Genomic DNA, 22,732 nt, shown 5'->3' with positions numbered 1-22,732 from the left:
AAATAAAAAAAATCTATTTAATCTTCTCAAATATTGGAAATAATGAATATAAAATAATCTATTTAGTACGTGATGTTGTATTGATATAACTTATCATGAATTAGTTTTCATACTCACTAAATATTTTCAAGACATTTCCGATGGCTCACACGGCTCACACACCCACAATAATACGCCCACCAATAAAATATGTTTTCAGACAGAGATAAGGTCTCTTATAGATACAAAACGTATTGTTAATGGCTGATATTCCACTGATTCCGTATGATACGCCCATTCGTATTGGCGCTGCTCAGCTTGTAAATACACAGCTCGTATCCGGTTGTTTTCATCTGGGTGTTGTATCTTTGAGCAATTTGAAATAAACAGAGAGATAAAAATGATATTATTGGAAATTAATAATCGCATAATTGAAGATATACTTCGACTAAAATTCAAAAATGCTATGGCGAGGTAAGCATAACTTTTATTTCAACGTGTAAAAGGTATTTTTAGTCACGAATCCCCCCCCCCCCAATTTTAGGCTCACAGCCGGGGTTCCCCTCCCCCTGGGTTGGGCCCCGGTCCAAGTGATTTTTCTGAGGCCCTATTTGGTAAATTCTAGAAAGTTTCAACCAGATATCATTTTTGTGGGGAGGGGAAGGCATGCGTTAGGACGGCACTGCCCCCACCTCTCTCGTGATGCTTTATATTATTATTTTTTACACTACAAATGTAATACACGAGGATAAAAGAGGGCAACAAAACTATAAATTTGCCCCCGAAGCCCAATAAGTAATCCAGGTATGGCAGCGTGGGACCCAACCTCAGAATCGGGTTCCCTCCAGAGGTGGCTTCATAGTTTACAGCCCCCTCTGGGTCCATTTATTGACCATGCATTTCCCTGAACTTACTGGCCTGAGTTGCAGCCCTCTTAGTCCTTCCTGTATAAATATGCCTCTGAGCAGGAATACCCTGTATAGAAGAAATTACATACAAAAAAAACATGATTTCTTTGAGTGCTTGTGAGAACAAATGGGGTACTTCTCCATTATAACCATCTATGCATCGTCTTCACTAAATTGACACATTTTGACTTAATTCCTTTTGCATGCCTTTGGCGCAATTCTAGGTTTGTTGGCGCAATATTTAGCAATAAAATTATAGTTTAAAAATATTTAACAGAATCTATCAAATTAGCTCGGAATTAATAAAGAATGAGTTGAAACGAAAGTTGTATCAAAGATAATGTACCTTTGGCTGATATGTCATCTCCACGTCAATGTAATACAGAGTTAAGTTGAATCAAGTTATGCCTTTAACATTGCAACAGAGATAAGTTACGTTGTTAGGGGGAAAAAAAAGCATGTGGTTTTAACTGAAGAGTAACAAAAATGTGGCTGTGTGACAGAGAGTCAAACTGACTCCAACAACCCTTGCCAGGAAAAAAGCTGAGCCAAACTATTGGTGCAAATTCCCCAAGACAAAGCACCCAATTGGTCAGAAAAGTGGTTTCCAAGATCAAAAATGTAACAAATGCATGGTTATAATCTAAAAGTACCACAAATGGTTTCGGTTTACCACACTGTATATAAATAAATTTAATTTCAATGGCCTTTTATGTTTTATTCACAAATTTATTCACTTCTAATTTCTTTAGCATTGAAATCATTGAGCCGTGGCAACATTTCCAATGTACTAGGTACTGACCTTCAGGGGTCGTGACACCCCTTAACTTGGTTTCCACTTGCAGCTGACTGCAAGAAAAGATGATAGACCTAAAGGCCCGATCAAATTTCGACCTACAAGGCTTACTTAACCGTCCTGTATCACTAGTAGAGGTAACTTTACAATTTTCGATTGATCCACGGAGATCATCAACCATCACTTGCATCACCTCCAACATCTTGATTGGATGTTTTGTAAATGACTGCAGTCTAATTTTAATTTTTTCCTAGCTTCGGAAAAACGTTCTTGTACTTAGAGTAAACTGCCACAGGAATTAATGAAAACGGTGCTCCCAAGTCGACGTCCATGATGATTTCTTTCCCTTCGATATAGCAATACACCCGTAACGGTTGTGGAGCCTGTCCCATAGAATCAAGATGAAGCTTAGGAGAACACAGTCCCTCTCTCGATGACTCTGCGTGCAACTTGTTAACTTCCAAGGTATTATTTTTTATTTCGATAGATATACCTGTGCGAAATGCCAGATTTTCTTGCAACCGAAGCAAGTTGAACTTTTGAACCAGCAGACGCTAGACAAATGTCGCGGACCCCCACAACAATATTAGCTTTTGCTCTCCAGTGAAACACGTTTTAATGCCAAAACTCTAGATGCTTTGCCCGTTGGTTTCTCTTTACACGATTTCTGATGAAACCTCGGATCCATTGTCTCGTTTCTTCCTGGGAGTCCTTCATGACTGAATTTTGTGAACGTTTTCCATTGTTGGTTTACGGAAGTCCACCATATCTCTCTCTACAGCTTACATCGAAACTGCTATATCCGTTGCGTGAGCAAGTGTTAAATTGACCTCACGCAGCAACTTCCACTGTATAGACTCATCTTGTATGTTGCAAATGATACAGTTGCGGAGCATGATATCCAACGTTATGCGAAAATTGCAAAATTCTGCTAGTTGTCGTAATTTGGCAATGTAAATGGCAGCCGACTCACCCACTCATCTCTCGCGACTGTTGAACTTGAATCTTTCAATGATCTCGGTACTGGATCGAAGTGCTGATTCAATGCTTGAATCAATTCATTCAACGTCTTCAATGTTGGCCAATTCTGGAGAAATTAAGTTCCACAACAGTCCGTATGTCGATGCACTGATGACTGTGAGGAATATCATGCATTTCCAATCATCGTTATTGACATTGTTTGCCATGAAAAATTGCTGTAAACATTCTGTATATTGAGTCCATGACTCCAGTGTCAGATCAAAACTAGTCATGTTTCTGAAACTGATCATAAAACTTACAATATGGAGAAAAACATCCAGACTGATCACCAATGTAGAATAATCACTAAGAACTGCTAATTTCAACATTTAAAGAACACAAACATGGACAGTTATCCAACACAACGGGTGTCATTGCTATTCTGACATCGACTGTCTATCTTGTAATACATAAAATTTCTTAGCTTTTTCAGTTAGCAATATTCACAACACAAAAATGCAAAATTATTGTTAAGGATGCCACAAATGCCAAAAGGTTAAAAACTACTGTATGGACACAACCTCTGGCCCACAAAAGTTTTTCCTGTAAAAAAGTATCAATACACACAACACTGGAAAATATTTAAGCTGACCATATTTATTTTATAAAGATACGAAATACCACCAAAAAATTTGTCAAGTCAAGTAAGGTTGCAAATTATACCCTAAAAAATGGTTAAGGGCAAGTAAAGTTGTTAACTATTGCTTAAATTTCTAAAAAATTGTTGATTCTCGTAGAATGATTCATATGAGTTGAAATGGAATTCACCAAAAAGCATTGATGTTTGACAAATACAGTGGATTTGGCTTATAATGTTTTTCAGAAACTCTTAGAAAATGTTCTAATTGGGAAAATGCTTTAAACGGGAAATCTTGATTATTAGTAAGGGGCTATTCAAGTAAGGTGTGGACTACACACCTTACATACAACTAATGTACTAGAAATGAATGTTAAATGAAATGAATTTTACTTTGAATCATTCGAGAAAAGATTTCAAATGATATGTAAATGATTTAAATTAGAAACTCTTAATAAGGTGACATTGAAATGCATGCGAGAAAAAGTCATTCTCAAATTATTTGTTTTTCCTTTTTATTTTCTGTGACCCTGCGTGCTCTTTCTACTCTCTTATCTCAAGTAAGAATAAACCAAAAGTCTTTAAATTCAGGAAATACCATGCAAATAAACAAACAAAAATGTTATTCATATGAATAGCGGAAGAAGATATGACACCATTGAGTGCGGACGAAATAGCAACTGAGACGACTTTCCTTTTTCCCGAAAGTGCATGTTTTTGCTCCCGACTGCAGCTCCACAGTACACCTCTCCCACTGATAAGTTCCTTATCAGCAAAACACTGACCCCCTCCCCCCTCTTGTCAGCAAAATTTTGTCATTAGTTCTGCCACTCTGAATCCTAACTCATATTTTCATAAAGGGTGGTTGATGACGTAAGCATTATCAAACCCCCCCCCCTTGTCATCAAAAGTCAGCAAATCGGAAACCCCCCCCCCAATCGATGATGACGTAATACTTGAATGACCCCTAAGAGTTGGGAGAGAAACTAAAAGAATGAGTCATACTAAGCAGGAAAACGTTCTAAGTGGGGACATTATAAGCAAGGGCCTTGATGAACGTTATTAGCAGGATCATAAACACCGCATTTGAGATGAATATATTTATTTGACTATAATTAATCACAATAGAGTCATAAGTATCATAACGGCATGGAAATAATCAAAATTCATGATTTCAAAAATCAAACTAAGCCTTGTTGAAAATACAAGGGGAGAGTTCGGACAGCTAAAATGTGTCTGGGAATATCCTGTAAAATATGGGTCTCACTTTATATAATGTAAATTTCTGGCCCGCGAACGGCAGAAATACCACATATTTGGCCCTCGTACTGAAAAGATTGTGTACCCGTGTTTTACCAGAGGATTGCTTGAAATTAAAGCAACCAATTTATGTTTGCATTTCTTTTTTTGAAAATATTTATTTTAGAGCATTCCTTTCTATCATGTAGGAGCAGACCAGTTGATTTAATTGTTGCCGATTTTGATGGTGTTTTGTTCCATATATCAAACGTCAATGGTGATAAAACTAAAATCAGGGTATGTGTGCGAATTTTGTTCATCAATATTTACTGTCTGTTTATCTTTTATTTTATTAATACAGTAGACAGGTGATCAGGCACATATCACACCAGGGGTTATAGAGGAACAAATACCAGAAACACTGGATTAGCGGAAGGTCTTTGAAAAAAACAATACATTTGAATTATTTAAACCACTTTTTTATTAACAAAATGCAGAAAATGGGTTAACCTTTATATATGAATTTAGAATATTATATATTTTACAAATGAGTTTGCATAATGAATCTTTGCATTTCTTTTGTGCAAGAAAAAAAAATGTAATTATATTTGGTAACTGTTCCATCTCGGAACTGTATTATTCCATAATACAGTTCCGAGTAAAAAAAAATGGGGTTGCGAAGAAGGAGCATATTCCTTGGCAAGGTCAACCAACTTCTCACCTCTCTGAAGCAAATTGTAATGTAATTTTTTTGAACGAGAGTTAATATTTATGCTGTTGTTTTGATTGTTGCAATGACACTGCACACACGAGAAACAACAGAGATTCAGACAGGACACTATCAGAAATGAAGGAGACTGAGGATAAAATCTAAGCAAAGACAACTCATGCGATAGGTGGTGTAATATAAAAAAAAAACAATTCAGAATAATTATTAGGTATTGTTTTCATCCAAGCAACAGATGCATGCAGATGTGTGGCGACATTTTCCATTTATCCATATCTGCAAGAAGCCAACAACCTTCACAGATAACATCTTTACAGGGAACATATAAGCCCCATTCACATGTGCAAGAGTGGGGATCGCTTTGGTGATTATTACCGGCATGAATTTTTTTTCCCCCTTATAGAGAAAAAAAGGTGGGAGAGAAGCTCATCAAAAAAAGCTCATCATTCTTGGAGTGGATTGGTGGTCGACACCGACCTTCTCTCCCATAATAATAATACTGTAAGCTCCTTCATCACTTTCCTTAAACCCATGTAACCAGTGACGATTTCTGGAAAGAAGAGGGAGATTACCGGCATAAACTAAACATCATGTAAATGGTTTGTAGCGAAAATTCCCGTTACCTGAAACTTCCCGGGATGTTTTATTGCGCATGTGAACGGGCTATAGTATATGGTCCCTTGAGGCCAGATACACACACACAGCGTATGGTGCTTTTACCTTTCTCTTTGTTTGTCTTTGTATGTTTTTATCTTGTCCTTGTATTTGTGTGGAACAAGTTTATATGCATATATTTTCCCTGTAAAAAAAATGGTCCGACGGGAGAACAAAAGAACCAACAAGAAAATGCTGTATTACTAGATGGGCTGGATTATTGAGAGTATACTATAATCTCTATAATGTTGAGTGTGCCCTGTGTAATAAAAATAGATTGATTTCAACATTAATACAGGTTTGAAGTTCCAATTAATGTACTAGAAATGAATTTTACTTTAAATCATTCGAGAAAAGATTTCAAATGATATGTAAATGATTTAAATTAGAAACTCTTAATAAGGTGACGTTGAAATGCATGCGAGAAAAAGTCATTCTCAAATTATTTGTTTTTCCTTTTTATTTTCTTCTCTTAGTTTTAACACTAGAAAGACAGACTGGGTCTGTGACCCTGCTTGCTCTTTCTACTCTCTTATCTCAAGTAAGAATAAACCAAAAGTCTTTAAATTCAGGAAATACCATGCAAATAAACAAACAAAAATGTTATTCATATGAATAGCGGAAGAAGATATGACACCATTGAGTGCGGGCGGAATAGCAACTGAGACGACTTTCCTTTTTCCCAAAAGTGCATGTTTTTGCTCCCAACTGCAGCTCCACAGTACACCTCTCCCACTGCAAGGTCACAGAAACTAAGTATTTACAAAAATACAAAAAATATACAGGATGCATAGCTACCAGCATACACCACATTTTACTGGTGAACTGTTGATCCTAGAGGCATACTTCCAATTAGAAAAACTATGCAAATAACGTGTAGAATTCAGATGCATCATTTATGCTGCAAAGAGTTGGTATAATTATTAAAATAAAAATGTTTTCTTTTCCTGTCTCTTCTGAGGCCAACAAAAAATATTCTATGTTTCTAAGTGTAATATTCTCAGATATTTGAATTCAAATAACGGAAAAAAGTTTGGAAAAAACAGGGTAAGTGTGGGTAAAACATGTTTTATTCCCTGGGTTAGTGATTAACTATTCAAGAACAATATTTTTTATGCATCACTATTTTTTTGTGTGATTCCTCAATTTCATATCTTTCTGAAATAATATCAAGAAAACTTGCTTGTTTGACAACATAAAATCCCTAAAGTTACATGAAGATTCTGCATATTCGCAAAAAATCTATGCATTTGATCTTGCAGACACTTTTACAGATGAACTACAAAAATTTCCATCCCTAGTTCAGGTTGGTGACAGAATTTTACAAATATTTAAAAAAATGCCAAAAGGTGAAAAGAGACATTTCTCTGAATGTTGAGAAGCAATTTCAAGTATTCTTTTAACACCACCACCCATATCAAAATTTTCTGAAGAAAGATCCTTCTCCTTATTAGAAAGGATAAAATCATCAGTTCACACAATCTTGTAGAAGAAGTGTCATCTTTACATGTTTTTATTCATGAGGGTATTTTGTTTGTGAAATTAAGCTTTGTTACAATTCTTCCCTTTTTTGATTTAGGTTAGCATTTCCCTGAATTTTTACCGGGAACTTCAAGAACATGGTGCTGATGAGGTAATTATTTTACCGGTGTCAAGTAATTCCTTTATATACTGTATTAATTCATCTTGTAGTTGGAGATGAAGTCCAATATATTTTCCAATTCTTACGAATTAATCAACCAGATGCGGGAATAATCCTGTAGGGCTTTTTTTACCTTGAAGTTTTCGATTTGAATTTTCATTCAAACCTGAATATTTTGTATGAGGTCATCTTGTTGGTTGATATTGTGCGAGTTCTGTCTAAATACCATTGGTCGCATAATTAAACCATATCCCATAGTTGGACATCACAAATTTCAGTTGTCAGGTTGCCATGGCTTTTAAAAAATTTGTATCAGTGCTAAAAATTTCCTGTCAATCATTAATAAATTAAAGACAGCATAATTTTTTTTATAGAATTCATGTCAGCTTAGAAACGCATTGGTAGGGAACCACAGTAGCCAGAGTAAACATTCTAAAAGTCATTGTTGAGGCTCAGAAACCATTGCTGCTTGACAGATTTTTGTCCAGCTCTGGTAAATTTTTAAAGTAGCCTATTGTTCAATCTGGGCCCGGTTTTATAGGTATAGAAAAGTTGGCGACGATCTATCTAAAATTGTAGTTTTGTATAGAGAACATAACACACAGTAAATTTTATGTAAATAGATTTATTTCTTTTGATATATATGGGAGGCAATCCAATCTTCTTGTATTCATATTTTTATTTTTTAGCTCTTGAAGAGGGAATATGGAAGTTTGTTGGTCACTCCTGAAGCTGGTAAATTTTATTCATTTCATGTACTTGTGCATGTGTGTTCCATGATAGCTCTTTTTTAATAAGTCTGATTTTGAAATGTTTTTCAAATTTATAATCTTTTTCTGTGAAAAAATGGAAAAATCACAATTTTGAAACTGAAGAATTTGATTCGAATTTTATCCTTTCATATGAAAGAAAATAGATATTGCTTTTGGATAAAAATTGATATTACAATTTTATTTGTGCTCCTTTGGCATCATTTTGGACAATGATTGACGATTTCCTGTAATTTCCTCGAGGAAATATGGTCAGCCTATTTATAAAGGGGTTTCATAGCATGTAATTTTATTATATTATTGTTATTAATTATATTATTTTCATGGTTTTCATAGCATATTTTAAGATTTTAGGACATAAATGCATTTTTTATGGGTCATATTCTGTCGGTTTTCAGGTCAAAAAAATCCTAGCCATGTTCATAAGCCTTATTAAACTAGTAACAATTCATAGTTTAAAGTCTCTCTTTGATTCACAATGCCTTGATAATCAACAATGCTTTCAGACATTCACCTATGTAAGGGATGGACAAATCCCAGGTCGCCATGGCAACTAAATTGATATTGGCACCTGAAATTTTCTTTGTGTAGTTACTAAATTGCAGGCTGACAGCAGCACAAAATGTTTAGAATTTACATCAGCATATTTGCCACCGTGAAAGAGGATCACTATGTCAAAAGAAACCTTAAAAGTCAAAAGAAACATTATTTCCAACCTTTTTCTTCAGATAAAAAAAATTTTGCCACCTAGATTTTTAGTGATTTGTCCAGCCCTGACCTATTTTTATGATTTCATTCTCATTCAGCATAAGATAGGTACAACTAAAAGAATCATTCAGAAATAAATATCTTTCTATTAACTTCCCCCCCCCCCCATCTTTCTAGGCTTCAATGTGACTCTTTTATTTGATCTTGAACAAATACCGGAAGAACATGAAGACCTAGTGTTCAAAGCTGGTCTTCTAAAAAGGAACTGCTTTGCATCAGTATTTGAGAAGTATTTTGAATTCCAGGAGAGAGGTGAAGAAGGCCATAAAAGAGCTGTTATTCATTACAGAGAAGATGAAACATTGTTAGTATAACCTTTTCTTTTCAATTTTTTGATTACTGTATGTACCATAGCCAGGGCTAGAAGCAAGGGGGGGGGGGCAGTTGCCACAGGCGGAAAAATTTAGGGGCGTCAGTTTTAGTTGGGGGAAGGGATCAAACACCATTATAGAATTATTAAATTTTAAAGTTGTATGGCCGTCAAAAATCCTAGTTACGGCCCTGACCATACACATTCATGTTCAACCAAATCTTATTGAAATAATCAGCTTTTTGAATTTTTTTAATGTACATTGTACAAGTGAAAATTAAATTGATAAATAGTAGAACTTAGCCAATTCAAATCTTGTTAATCTGATCTGAGTGGTGTTTGTAATCTAAGCACCATATATACAAGTTTTGCCAGATGCTTTCTTTAGTCACAAATGATTGCTTTACTCATTCTGTGAATTCTCCAGTTGATTTCTAACACCTCTGTAGTGCAAACAATTTAACACTCAAGGTTTACTTTACACTTAAATTATACTTTCTTTCACTCTGCATAATTACAGGTTTGCAGGAAAACGTGCCCTCACTACCAAAAACCTCAACATGTCAATCAATATGTTGTCCCTTCAATTCTGTTTTTTCCTCCTTCCATTTCAGTGCATAAATTGTATTTCTCTATTTTCTCTTCTGAGAGTGAAAAATAGGCTACAGGATCTGTCAAATTCAGGAATGTAACTCTTGTCTAAAACATAGAGATATTGCTGTCCAAAAAGTTCATCTTGAACTGGTCCTGGCTCCAAAAGCATAGCTTCCAGTAATGTCTTAAATTTTCTCAAGAGATTCCAGAATTTTTACTTCACCTCTCGGACCCTCTAAAAATTGTTATATTTCCTGAATTTTCACTGTGATTGCAAAAAAACTCTACTTTTGGGAAAAAATTATTCTTGAAAAATTTACCCAGATAAAGACCATTGCTTTTTCCTGGTGGCAGTTTGTGAAAATTGAATGTCCCTGAAATTTATGAGCGCAATTTATGAAATTGTGGTGAATGTCAATTGTGTGTGTTAATGTAATTTTGCATTTGCAGAAATGTCCCGTTTTTCTACCCATAATGTGAAGATTGAACTATTCTTACCAGGAAAGACATACAGTGTGAATTTGATCAAGTAGATGCAAATTTGCATGAAAATATTCATGTTATAATCCATTTTAAGTCAGATGTTCTAATTTTTTTAAAAAGGAAAAAATTAATTTTGCATTTTAGACTGTATTCAACTTTATGCAAATTACAGCCATATGTTATGTTTCTGCTTTTTAACTTGAGCATTTCATGAATTGTGTTCATAAATTTCTTGGGCAATATAATTTTTTTTAACCTGTAAAAATGTGTGGTTAAAGAGCATAATGGATGATTAAAGTGGTAATAATGCACATGTTTATATCCTTTTAGGTATGTAGAAGCAAAGTCTGATAGAGTCACTGTAGTGTTCAGCACAATATTCAAAGGAGAAGATGACATTGTGATAGGGAAAGTCTTCATGCAGGTAAATTTCTTTACTATATCTGCTTGTTTTGATTCAGCAACAAAAATCAATTCAGTTTCTATGATGATTCTGTGTCATTTTCTTGTACAAATATGATCATTAGTTTCGAAATACAGCCAATCCTCTCTATCTTGAAACTGGCGGGACCCAAAAAAGTTTGAGACAGAGTTTTTGAGAAATGGAGATTTTTTAGTAAGAAAGAAAAAACACGCCAGAAATGATGAAAAATTTGATTGATAAAAACTAAAAAATGCCTTACTATATTTTACTACATACTGATGAAATTATTGGCTAAGTTACACGATCATTGTTAAATCACAGTGTATGCAAATACATTAAAATATGTTCAATTTCTTTTTTGGTTCAATTCAGTTTTATTTACATACCCTTATCTAAAAAAATCCATAAGCTTAGATTGATGCATATTTTTTGCTTTTCACGGCTTAACAATGTCATCTGTACAAGCAAGAGATGTAAATATTTTTGGCCCTATCTTCTCAGTTTGCTCTAGAAAATGGTGCAGCATTTTGAAAGCATGTGTTTGATATTTTTCACTATTACTTCTTTCAATTCCTCTGAAGCATCTTCTGTGGTATTTTCATCACTCGAGTTGGTCATACATTCAGCGATAATTTTGGTACCAGTGAAGGGCTGCAAGTTTGTAGTGCACGTATCCATTTTCACTAAATTGAAAAGTGAAATTTCTAGCTTCAACTGGTTTTTAGTAGTGCCCCAATGTTTTGAAATTTTATCTTCAACCTATGATTGACAAGATCCATCAACACAATGGGCTGTAATATAAATAATTCTTTCTTATCAGTTTCTTTCAACTTCAGAGAAAAGCCAGATTTGCACATTTCCCATGTTTTCTTTATACTGTCATTGTGGCTTGGCCTTCGAGATAAAGTTTTTTGAAAACTACTTCAAGACAGAGGTGAAAATGCATGGATTTTTTTCATTTTTAGGGACAGTTTTTTGAGCAATAGAGTTTTCAAGAAAAAGAGTTTTGACTGTATTTAATTGGTTTCTTTGCTGATGTGGTTGTATAAATTGGATGATGATGTGATAATTAATTTATGGTTTACAAAGAGTAGAGTAGTAGTAGTTGGCTAAAAAGACAGTCTCCCATGTGGGTATTTTAAGTATAAAGTTTCATGTACAGTCAGACCCATTTATAATGAGAAGCTCATTTCCAGCATAGTCTAGTCATTGTAAAGTGCATAGCTGCCAAGTCTCCAGACTCCCGAAAAATTCTTATATCTTCTGAATTTCTCCCATGATTGTAAAAAATCCCTACATTTAAGGAAAGAAATTATATCCCAAGACTTTTTTACCCAAAAAAAAAAACCTGCTGTTTGATAAGCGTTGTGTAAATTGTTGCCATTTTATCAAATCACAAATAAAACATTTCATTTTTGGGAGAAAACACAAAATTCGCCAATCAGCAAGTGTCAATCTATCATTTCGAAATCCAAAATTGGCACAATCATGTGTATATCTGCTTTATCCATATGTCCTGTTTTGCTCCCAATGGAGATTTTTTGGTTATACATTGGGGAAGGTGAAAGAAAAATTTACTGTACTTCTCCCTCTAACAATGCAAAAAAACCTTTTTTAGAATTATTTATTATTATTAAAATTACTATATTTATTATTATCATGATGCTTTAAATGTTTTTATGCCCAAATTTGTTGGCAAAAGCCTGTATGTGAAGGGGCTAAATCTCTCGTTAAATCTAAGCTGCCTTGAAAAACTTGCTAGATAAAATTGGCAGAATTGCTATACAATTAGCATTGTATCAAACAAAATGCATCAATTTGCTTGTTAAATTCATACTCTTGCTAATAGCGAGCTTTCTACCAGCAGAGGTCTGACTATAACACGTTTCATTTCAATGTAGTGCATTGTTTCCCAAATTTGATAATGGAATAGACTGGGTAGAGTGAAAAACCGCAAACACAACATGTGATTCTGTTCTGGGTCGTGGAAAAATAGAGAAAATATTCAGTTTTTTTAAAGAAAAACCTTGATTGACTCTTGGAAAATTAGACTGATGCGCAATTTCTTTTCTATTTTTATTTGATTTGTCAAGCCCTGCCATGCGTGTAGCCATATTATATATTCATGAAGTTATTCTGCTCTCTATTATTCAGGAGTTCAAAGAAGGAAGGAAAGCCAGTCACACTGCTCCACAGGTCTTGTTCAGCCATAGAGAACCACCCCTAGAACTTGAAAACACAGATGCCAGGGTTGGGAATCATATTGGATACATCACTTTTGGTACTTTTGTTTGCTCTTAATTTTTTCCCCTCTTATCATTATTTTTCTTTACAAAGCAATAATAAGAGCTACTTCTAATATATATATATATATATATATATATATATATATTATTTTTTTTTTTTTCCCCCACAAGAAAATAATTTAAATAAAAATAAACATATTTATCTTTCATATATTGATCTATCACGTTTTTGGTTAACTATGTGTCAAAATTTCACACTTGGAAACTCATTACTCTGCTTTGACTTTTCACTCATTTGTTTTTATCAATTTCAGTTCTGTTTCCAAGGCATACCAATAGGCAAGCAAGAAATAACACAATCAACCTGATTCATACCTTCAGAGATTATTTACACTATCATATCAAATGCTCAAAGGTGAGGATTAGATTATTTCCTGATCTGCGATATTCAGTGTCTTTTGTTTTTCTTCTCTTGTTTCTATCATGTGATTAATTCTTAAACATTTATTTTAGTTTTTCTTCAAAATTTTCTATGATATATTTATATGGTGAAACCTTGATATGACGATACTCTGCTGACCGAAGAAAAATATTATTTTAGAAAGGTTGTCATTATATATTGAGAGGTAGCATTACTATCAGTCGCCACAAAATTTATGCTATGGTTGGCATCTCTTCTGTATTGGTGTTGTTGGTGTGTGTCACCATCAAATACATTCAGCATTTATTCGTGACAAATGCTGATTAATGAATAATTAAAAAATTAAAATTAGTAATTGATTAATAAAATTCAGTTGTTGCACACTGTATAAAGCGGTTTGCTGCACAACACTTTTGTGTACTACACAGACTGCAAACTTCTTTTACACTATTGGATGATAGATAGTGCAAAATACTGATAATATTTAAACATCCTAGAAAGAACAAACACTGATGAGGAATTTAAAAATATATTGAATGTGATTTTTTGTGTGAAATATAAATATTGTTGAAAAACATTGTTATATAGAGAGTTTTATCATAGTAAAGGATATTGTTGTATTGAGAGTAGTTTAACATTAGACTATAGGCAATTCCAAACAAAATTTGAAAAAAATATTGTTGTAGAGGGATTCATTGTTATATTGTCTGTCATCGCAGCAAAGTTTTACCGTAATTCATTTTTTAAAATATGCTGGTATGTTTTGCTTTGTTAATTCTGATTATTTCATGTATGTCATAGAATTAATTTTCCAATGTCAGTTCCTGCCGACTTTGATTCCGTTGACTTCAAGAAGTCATGCATGTCTTTCTCTTAATGAATATGTAGCCTTATTTTTTTCAAGTATTCGTGTCATAGGAGTGCGGGGGGGGGGGGGGGGGGGTTGCTCAAAAGTCAGTATACCATCAGAAAATTTACATTAATTCTTTTGTAAACAATGAATATACTTAAAAATTGCTTTTATTAATCAGCTTCTTGCCAGTTTTATGATCTGGGTAGCACACATGAATCATGCCCGATTATCTGCTGGCTTTAGTTGCTGCTCTATCTATATGTTATATGGAAATAAATTCAGCATCTTTCGAATCCTCTGCTGGTGGATATGCGCAGCTGCTGGGGTTGACTTTGGGTTGATGTCGACAGCTTTTCTCCACCATTCTGTCATACATGATGAATGGTGTTCTTATATCGATCTTCTGAATGTGGCCTCCCAGCACATGTCAAATCGCTCACAGCCCTCTGATCAAGACAGCAGAAAACTTACTTAGCAGTTGTCAGGCAGCTTAACATCCTGAGCCTAGACGTTTATCTTTATATCATTGGCTTATCTGTAGGTTCAGTGTATTTTATTGCCCCTTGTAACCTCAGCGTAGTTATGATCTGCTTTAAAAATAACTGGACTTAGATAATGATTCAGATGATGAGATTATGAAAAGTGGAAGCCATTGCGCTTATAAATATTTTTATGATAATTTTTGCAATAATATGAATTTTCAACCATTAGGTATATATCCATTCATGCATGAGAGCAAAGACGTCAGATTTCTTGAAAGTCTTGAACAGAGCGAGGCCAGAGCCCAAGACTGTAGAGAAGAAAACAATGAGGTAATAGTTTTCATCAATTTTTTTTTTGTCATGTTAGCCTCATTAATGGTTAGTAGATATTCAATTTGTATATTGCAACATGAAAATACAGCGAGTTTCAAAAAATTAGTCACAACATATAAGTAAATTGCAGCAAACAGAAAACTAAATGGTGCAGCAAAAAAGTCTCTTGAGATTTACACATACTCATGGCCACATATATATAGTATTAAATTTCAAAAACGTAAATGAAAAACAAGTGTTTCTCCCAAAATTTTAGACGCAAACATCATTTTATACAAATTAATGACTGTGTGTGTGATTGGATGATCAAGATTATGTGCCAGATGTATGATATTAAAGCATAATTATCAATTTCATCTCTTAATCAAAATGCGTCTTTGAAAAACCAAGACAGCTTTGTAAATTTTGGAAGTTGGCAAGGGTGTTAACAAAATTTCCAATTCTTTAAACTAGTTTAAATGAAGTATTTATCCTGCTCTAGAGCTGGTAGTAAAGATTTTCAGCAAAAATCATGATGTGGAGTACCATGTACAATGATTATAGTGAAGTTAATTGTAAGAATGACATTTGGTCAGAAAATGTCTCATCGGGAGACTGCTGATGAGTGAGGGAGTGTAAGTGAACATCGTAGCATTTTCATTTTTGACAAAATGGCAGGAAAAAGTTGAATAACATTACTGCATTAATCATAATGGAGCTGCCTATTGTGATGCAAAATCTCTTGGTAGTACTCCTGGGTGATATTTGTGCCATTCAGTACATATTCGTGATGAACCACACCAATGGATTCAAAGATGATCATCAGCCTGACTTTGACATATACCCTGAAAACCAAATCATCAGTCAAACTGGAATGAACAGATCCAATGCTAATGGTCGCCTCGTCTGCAAGTTCTCTGAACGTGATTTGATTATCCTGCATCACCAGGATCCTCACCTGGTCAGTGGCAATCTCATTTCTCTATCAGAATGTGCTTCACTCTCCATTGATTTGTGGTAGTGTAGTCTTTGGAGTGGTTGTACTACTCCTTCATTGGTGTGGTGCCCATTTCTTCATCTCAGAAAATCTGTTGAATCTTGTGGATTGTTTCCTCTTAGGAATCACCAAGCACTACGCAAAATTTAATGTAGTAGCTTTGTTCATTTTCCTGCAATTTTTTTCAAAAGAAAAAGAAAATGCAATGGCGCTTACACTTCCTCATTCATTTACAATGTGCTGGCAACTAGAAATTCAAGCATGCACAGTAAGATCCCCTACATACTTGCACAAAATCAGGCCTCCCTAGCTTTCTTGGTTTACGCTGAGAAAATTACAATTTTATACATTTTGAACAAACCTTGTGTACTTAGTTTTTTAGAAATTTTAGCATGTCCTATGTCAAAATCGTAACAAAGTTTTAACAATTCTTCTCTTGGGAAACAATGTATTAACTGTATTAATGTGATGTAATGATGTAACAATGAAATAATTTTGACTTATTTTTTTTCCTTTTAGCGGGAGAACATTTCTTCGGAATTGATAATTGACAGTGAACATTCTAGTATATAGGCAAGGAACTTTGAACATATTATTACAAATTATTAAAAAAATAAGCAGCGCTGAGAAAACATTTTTTTTATACTGTATGGTGTAATGCTCCAGTTTATTTGCCAATGCTTCGACTCAATAAGTATGAATGAACGAGTGATTAATTAAATTAATTTTTTTAGACATCACGCTAATTTCCTATGGATTTTCATTATTATGTGTGTTGTTGATGATGATGCCAAAATATTTATGATTACGTATGAAATGTATATTTGATTTTTTTTTGTTTTTTCATTTCATGTTTTTTTGCTTTGTTGGATACTTTTTTACTATTATTTTGATTTATTCATAAATGGCAAATTTGAATTAATTCGGTAACAACTGTGATTTACGGTCAAAACTTTATCTCAAATGTTTTATTGTCTTTTTTCAAATTTATGAAGAAAAAAATATATAATTCCTGTGAATATATGTAATTTGTAAAATAAATTTTAAGTTTTGTAGTAATTCACTGAGAACGTGGTTTTTGTCTGTTTTTAGTTGGTTTCTGTCATCGTCCGTTGAGATTTCTTTTAACATATTGTGCCCTTTCAAATGGTTGTAGTAAGTATTTATGGTTTTTCAGCTTTGGGGTATGCATTAAGTCAGCGGTTATCAACCTTTTCTGACTCACACATCCCTTTTCAGTGAATAATTTCTATGGCGGAGCCCTGTTTAACTCAAGGAACCTTTTTTAGTACATTATTTATATGGCGGTACCGTTTAGGCCTCTTTTTTTGTTTATCAAATTTATTGATTTATTTTATTATTCTCGAGTGGCCGCGGAGATACACTATACTCTGTTGACCAAGAAAAATTATCGCTTTATAGGTATTATCGTTGTATCGAGAGGCAGCAGTTTAACAGAGTGTAGATATTCCAAACAAAACGAAAAAATATCATTGTTGAGGGATTTACCTCCGGCCAGTGTTTCTCAACCGCCGGACCCTGCCATCAGTCAAACCGGACCCAGAGTGATTCACTGTTTCATTTATTTTCCATTTGTCATGTGTATGACTAGGCTTTCCACTCACAAAAACAACCAGGCCACAGGCTTCCAAAGGTTGAGAACCACTGCTCTAGGCCACTCTTTTGGTTGCTCACCTATTTCACCAAACATCAACTCTGGCCATATCGCAATTTGCTGCCATTAATGAGATGGGTTAGAAATGAAGGCACTGTTTATTGGTGGTCGCCTCACGCTCATTAGAGAAAATATCTATATCCCCCCCCCCCCTCTCTCAGGGGTTTGAAACTGGGACCGTGACAGCAACCTTCACAGGGAAAAACGAGCATCTTACCACTACACCACTCAGACTTGGTCCCTTGTTCTGTATGGTGAATGGTTTTGCCACCCTTCCCGCATTTTAGTCAAATTTTCTTAACCCCCCCCCCCCCCCCCCCGTAAATAAGCCTCAGGACCGAAAAGATGTTCTGGGGATTGCACCAGATTTGAACATCTGTCCACTGATTTTATACTCTCGAAAATCATAGTGCCAGATCTCATTATTGGGGGGGGGGGCACGCCTATGTACTCGACCCTGCCCTGCCCCTCCTCCCGAACCGTGTCTGGGTGGACCCATGCGTTAAGGTGTGGGCCTGTTTATACCGTATCGGAATCGCTCGTAATCTACGGTGATTTTATTCGATGACATTTTGAGTATTGCACATCTTTGAAGGTAGATGGCAGTACATGTCTCGGAAATTCAAACGTCCCAGTTTTTTCTGGCATGTTGCCAGCGGGATCGGCAGCTGTGCCACTACATGCATATGCTCTCATTATAAGTTCAGCTGTAGATTTTTTTGCCCTTTTACGGATTTACGGCACCAAATTTTTGAACATCGTGATAATTTCTAATTTTTCAGTAGAATGGGATTGAAATTTTTCAATTGAATTTCAAAAACCATCATTTCAAATACATAGAATTTGTTTTTAGAAATTTTTAAAAATATTCGAAATTTTATGCCGTCGAAGATTTAAAAGAAAAAAACGTATAAAAAAAAATGTCGAATGCAAACTTGGTTATAACGACACCTCAGATATAGCATCAATAATTTTCTGTTCATACTGATTATCATGAAGAATAATGTTAACGAGCCGTGCTTATAGCGGCAGTTTTACGTCACCTTTGCTACTGTTTTTGCGACTTTTTCCCATAAGAATTCCTAGAAAAAGAGCTTGTCATTCTGAGGCAATGTTTGCTTCATGAAAAAAATTAGATGTTTGACGTTGCCAACATGCTTAGTCATGTGAGCAGTATACGAGAAATTCCCGTATTTTCCAGTGACTGTTACTTTCCCGAATTTTTTTTACATAAATGTCCCGTTTTTTCAACAAAGCTCACTTTAATCTCTGCTGGAATCGGGGATGAAGGTAATTTACACAATTTGTAAATTGTGCCATTATGAATACGACTATAAACCATATATGCTCAACCCACAGGCCAAATGTTGCCCGCGACATCAAACCTAATTTTGCAAAAATGAACTAAGCGGCACATTTACAGATCACTTAAGTGACCCACGGCGGCACGTTTATGGATGACTCTAGTGGGCCGCAGCACGTTTACGTCCCGTGGTCCATTCTCAAATGACAAATATCTACTAAACCACGCATGCACTTCGTCCATATTCCTCTGCGGAACTTCTAACGAATTGGTACATGTTGGAATGTGCGTCTTCGTGTTATGAACCTAAGGTAAACTTTATTTCTGTGTAACGCTTGTCATGGGCAGTGCTGCCACCTACCATCAATTTTTCTAACTATGAGTGAAGTGCAATTGATCGAATGTTTTACTGTTGTAGGCCTGTTGCTCTCTGTGGCGATATTTTTTCACCGGGAGATCGGCTCGCATTGGCGCCGATGCCGTACTCGAATGACAAGTATGTGGCGGCCTATTCTCAGATCATTTAAGTGACCAAAGTGACCCGCAACATATTTATAGATCACCGCGGCACAGTTGCAGAGTATTTATGCCACCCTCTGCACACACACATTTACAGATCATTTAAGTAACCCGTGTGGTGCTTTTCCAGATCACTAAATTAAGTGACCCGTGACACGTTTACAAATCAATGAAGTGACCCGTGACATATTTACAGATAACTGCGGCACAGTTTCAGAGTACTTATGCGACCCGCGGTACACACATTTACAGATCATTTAAGTAACTTGTAGTGCTTTTTTTCAAATTATTCAATTAAGTGGCCCGCGACACGTTTTCAGCTCAATGTGTGAAGTGGTCTGCACTCTTGTAAACGTTGAACACCCTTTGCTATAGACATCCATCTGACGTAATGGCCATGCCCATTTTTTTCCCATGAATGCATTTAAGCAGATTAGCTGTAGCACTGCATTTTCTCGCCAAGGGTTATTTATAAACAATATTTCACCGACAATTGCCAGCATGTTTGATCGGAATCGCGTCGATGTCACCTATTACTCATCCCAGTTTCCTGTATTTTTCTCGATCAAACATGGCCACCCTAATCGTAATGAAATGAAAACTTCATACACAGTATTTTGATATTTCCTCTGATTACATTTTTTCATCAACAAAGTTCTTAAAAACGTAAACCTTACTTATAACGACGGGAATTTTGGGGAATCTTCGATGTCGTTATAACCGAGTTTGACTACACAAAATTTTTTTATGACAAATTTTGACAAATACGAATAAATTTTTGTCGTTTTCGGGTTTCATTTCAATTCGGTCCTTCGCATACTCCAGTGGACCTCTCTAAGCCAATAGTTTTCGAATTTTTCGTTGTTGCTCCTAGAGAAGTCACCCATGAGCCCGATATTAATGCGTGTGTGTATTCCATATTTTCTTTGGAATGACTCCATACAAATTTGGAGTCATTTTGCTCCAGATAAAACTAGATTATTTAACAGCGCTCCAGATTTTGTAAAAAAAAATCAGATAATTCTATCAATTTTTTTTTCACACTATGAATTCATCGTAAAAATCCTGGCTTAAGGCCCCCATCTCCTGGATGTGGGAGCCATATGTGTCTATTTGACGAGTATCAGAATCTAGTGGTTCGTAACCTGGTGACACCGGGGCCCCTTATGGTGTTCGGCACTTTTTTCCTTGACGCCTGAAAAAGACTAAATCAGGTTGATTAGATCAAATGAAAAACTGCCATTTTTTGACAATAAATTGGGACATTTGGGCGCTCCCCCCACCCCATCCCGTGCAAAATCAAACATACGCCCCCTAAATGCACAAAGGTTGGGATAGTACTGGTATATATTTTTTCAAACTACCAGTGAACGAATGGCAATGTGGGGGCACCGCGAGTTTGCAATGGCTTGAGCAAGGGAGACGTGAATGGCTCCCCACATACTAACCGCTTCGTCCTGAAAACTCCTCAAAGTCTGGCTAAAACAATATTCCAATCAGGGCCTGTTTCTCGAATGAGCAATCGAGGCACAGTGCTCGGGGTCCACAAATTTTCGAGACCCATTCGGATGCTAAAATTGGCATCTTACGATATTTATATAAATTTTTTGCAAAAATATTAACAAATATTTTCAATTGTTGATCGTCCTAGGGCAAAAGCGCTCAACCTTTTGGGGAGTGTGGGCCACTTCATTGGTTTGGAAACGTATCGCGGGCCGCTTGAGTTATTTGAAAATGAGTCTCTAATCACTCAGATGATCTGAATATGTACCGGCTTGAGTGATCTTGAACTGTGTCAAGGGCAATTTAAGTGATCTGGAAATATATTTGGTGTCGCTTAAACGATCGAGAAATGTATCGAACGCATCGATAATGGCCATTAAAATTATCTATAAAAATGCCCCGGGCCACTAAATTTAACTATAAATGTGTCGTGGGCAGCTTAAATGATCTGGAAGCGTGCTGCGGGCTACTCGAATGATCTAGAAATGTGCCGTCAGTCAGTTAAGTAATCTGAAAATGTACGAGCCACTTGGGCGAACTAGAGGTGTGGTGTGCTGCGGGTCGCTCAAATGATTTGGAAATGTGCTTGAGGTAAGTCACTTTAGAGGTCGGCTTTAGTGATCTTGATATGTGCGTTGGCAACGTTAAAGATCTGGAACAGTGCCGCGAGCCACTGAAATAATCTGGAAATATGCCACAGGGAACGCAAGTGATTTGATAATCTTCCGTGGGCCTTTTGAGTGGTTTGGCTATTTAGCTACATCAGATGACTCCAACTCATTGACTGGCCGCATTTGGCCCCGCGGAGTATAGGTTGAGCATGTATAGCGGGTGCTATACATGCATATTGCTATATAGCACTATGAACAGTGTGCATATAGCAAGTGTTGTGTGAATAGTGACAAGTAACATGTTAAAATTTTGTTAATTTTCACTTTAATATTTGAATATATTCAAGTTATTATAGGAATTTTATTTATTCGTGACATTATTTGAATAAAATCATATTATTTCGAACTGGTTTGCGTCAGTATGTGCCAGTTGGTGTTAGATAATATGAATGGATCATATATTCAACATTTGGGAGACTGATAAAACGCATGTATATTTATTAAAGCAATAATGACGTCTTAATGTAATAAGCTCGGGAACATCAAATTCCTGCTCGCGTGATGTTAATGGTGCTGCCCAAAGTATAATGTAAGCTGTAATAGTAGTAGTAATCTTTTGTTCTGTTATTTTAATTGTAATGCAATGTAAATTGTTAACCTCGGGGGCCAATGATGCTCCCGGGGATAGAATGTATATATATTTTAACATATGTAATTTTTTTTAATTGAGGAAAATAAATAAATAAATGCTCCCTCCGGGGAACCCCCATATGGCGAATCACATTCACCAGGTCGGGGTAAGTAACTTATGAATGGAAGGGGGGGGGGTCATAACCCCTACATGCTCCTCAACCCTTGCGGACGCGTCTGAAATAATGCTACATATCAAGGGCCCCCAAAAGCCGTCTTTAATCAGTGT

General features: G+C 35.6%; 1 protein-coding gene across 1 annotated transcript; it reads left to right on the top strand.

Moving 5' to 3' along the window:
- The first annotated feature begins 128 nt into the window (after nucleotides 1-128).
- Nucleotides 129-17,270, top strand: Arpc2 (Actin-related protein 2/3 complex, subunit 2). Its single transcript, XM_089250376.1, has 10 exons — nucleotides 129-453; nucleotides 4,729-4,816; nucleotides 7,480-7,533; nucleotides 8,232-8,277; nucleotides 9,198-9,384; nucleotides 10,798-10,891; nucleotides 13,046-13,172; nucleotides 13,452-13,552; nucleotides 15,123-15,223; nucleotides 16,722-17,270. Exons 1-10 carry the CDS (start codon nucleotides 380-382, stop codon nucleotides 16,744-16,746), a joined length of 897 nt encoding a protein of 298 aa, XP_089106502.1. The 5' UTR covers nucleotides 129-379; the 3' UTR covers nucleotides 16,747-17,270.
- Nucleotides 17,271-22,732: the final 5,462 nt, after the last annotated feature.

Source organism: Pholcus phalangioides, unplaced genomic scaffold, assembly GCF_987345545.1.
Source record: "Pholcus phalangioides strain wild (caught in Gottingen) unplaced genomic scaffold, Ppha-v1.0 ptg000003l_1, whole genome shotgun sequence".
Classification (NCBI taxonomy): domain Eukaryota; kingdom Metazoa; phylum Arthropoda; class Arachnida; order Araneae; family Pholcidae; genus Pholcus; species Pholcus phalangioides.
This window is presented reverse-complemented; position numbering and strand designations above follow the sequence as displayed.

Bases quoted from the DNA above. Each gene is read 5' to 3' on its own strand.
- Arpc2 (XM_089250376.1), top strand. From the start codon at position 380: ATGATATTATTGGAAATTAATAATCGCATAATTGAAGATATACTTCGA. The intron at 9,385-10,797 runs GTTAGTATAACC...ATATCCTTTTAG, and splicing joins TACAGAGAAGATGAAACATT to GTATGTAGAAGCAAAGTCTG. The intron at 13,553-15,122 runs GTGAGGATTAGA...TTCAACCATTAG, and splicing joins ATCATATCAAATGCTCAAAG to GTATATATCCATTCATGCAT.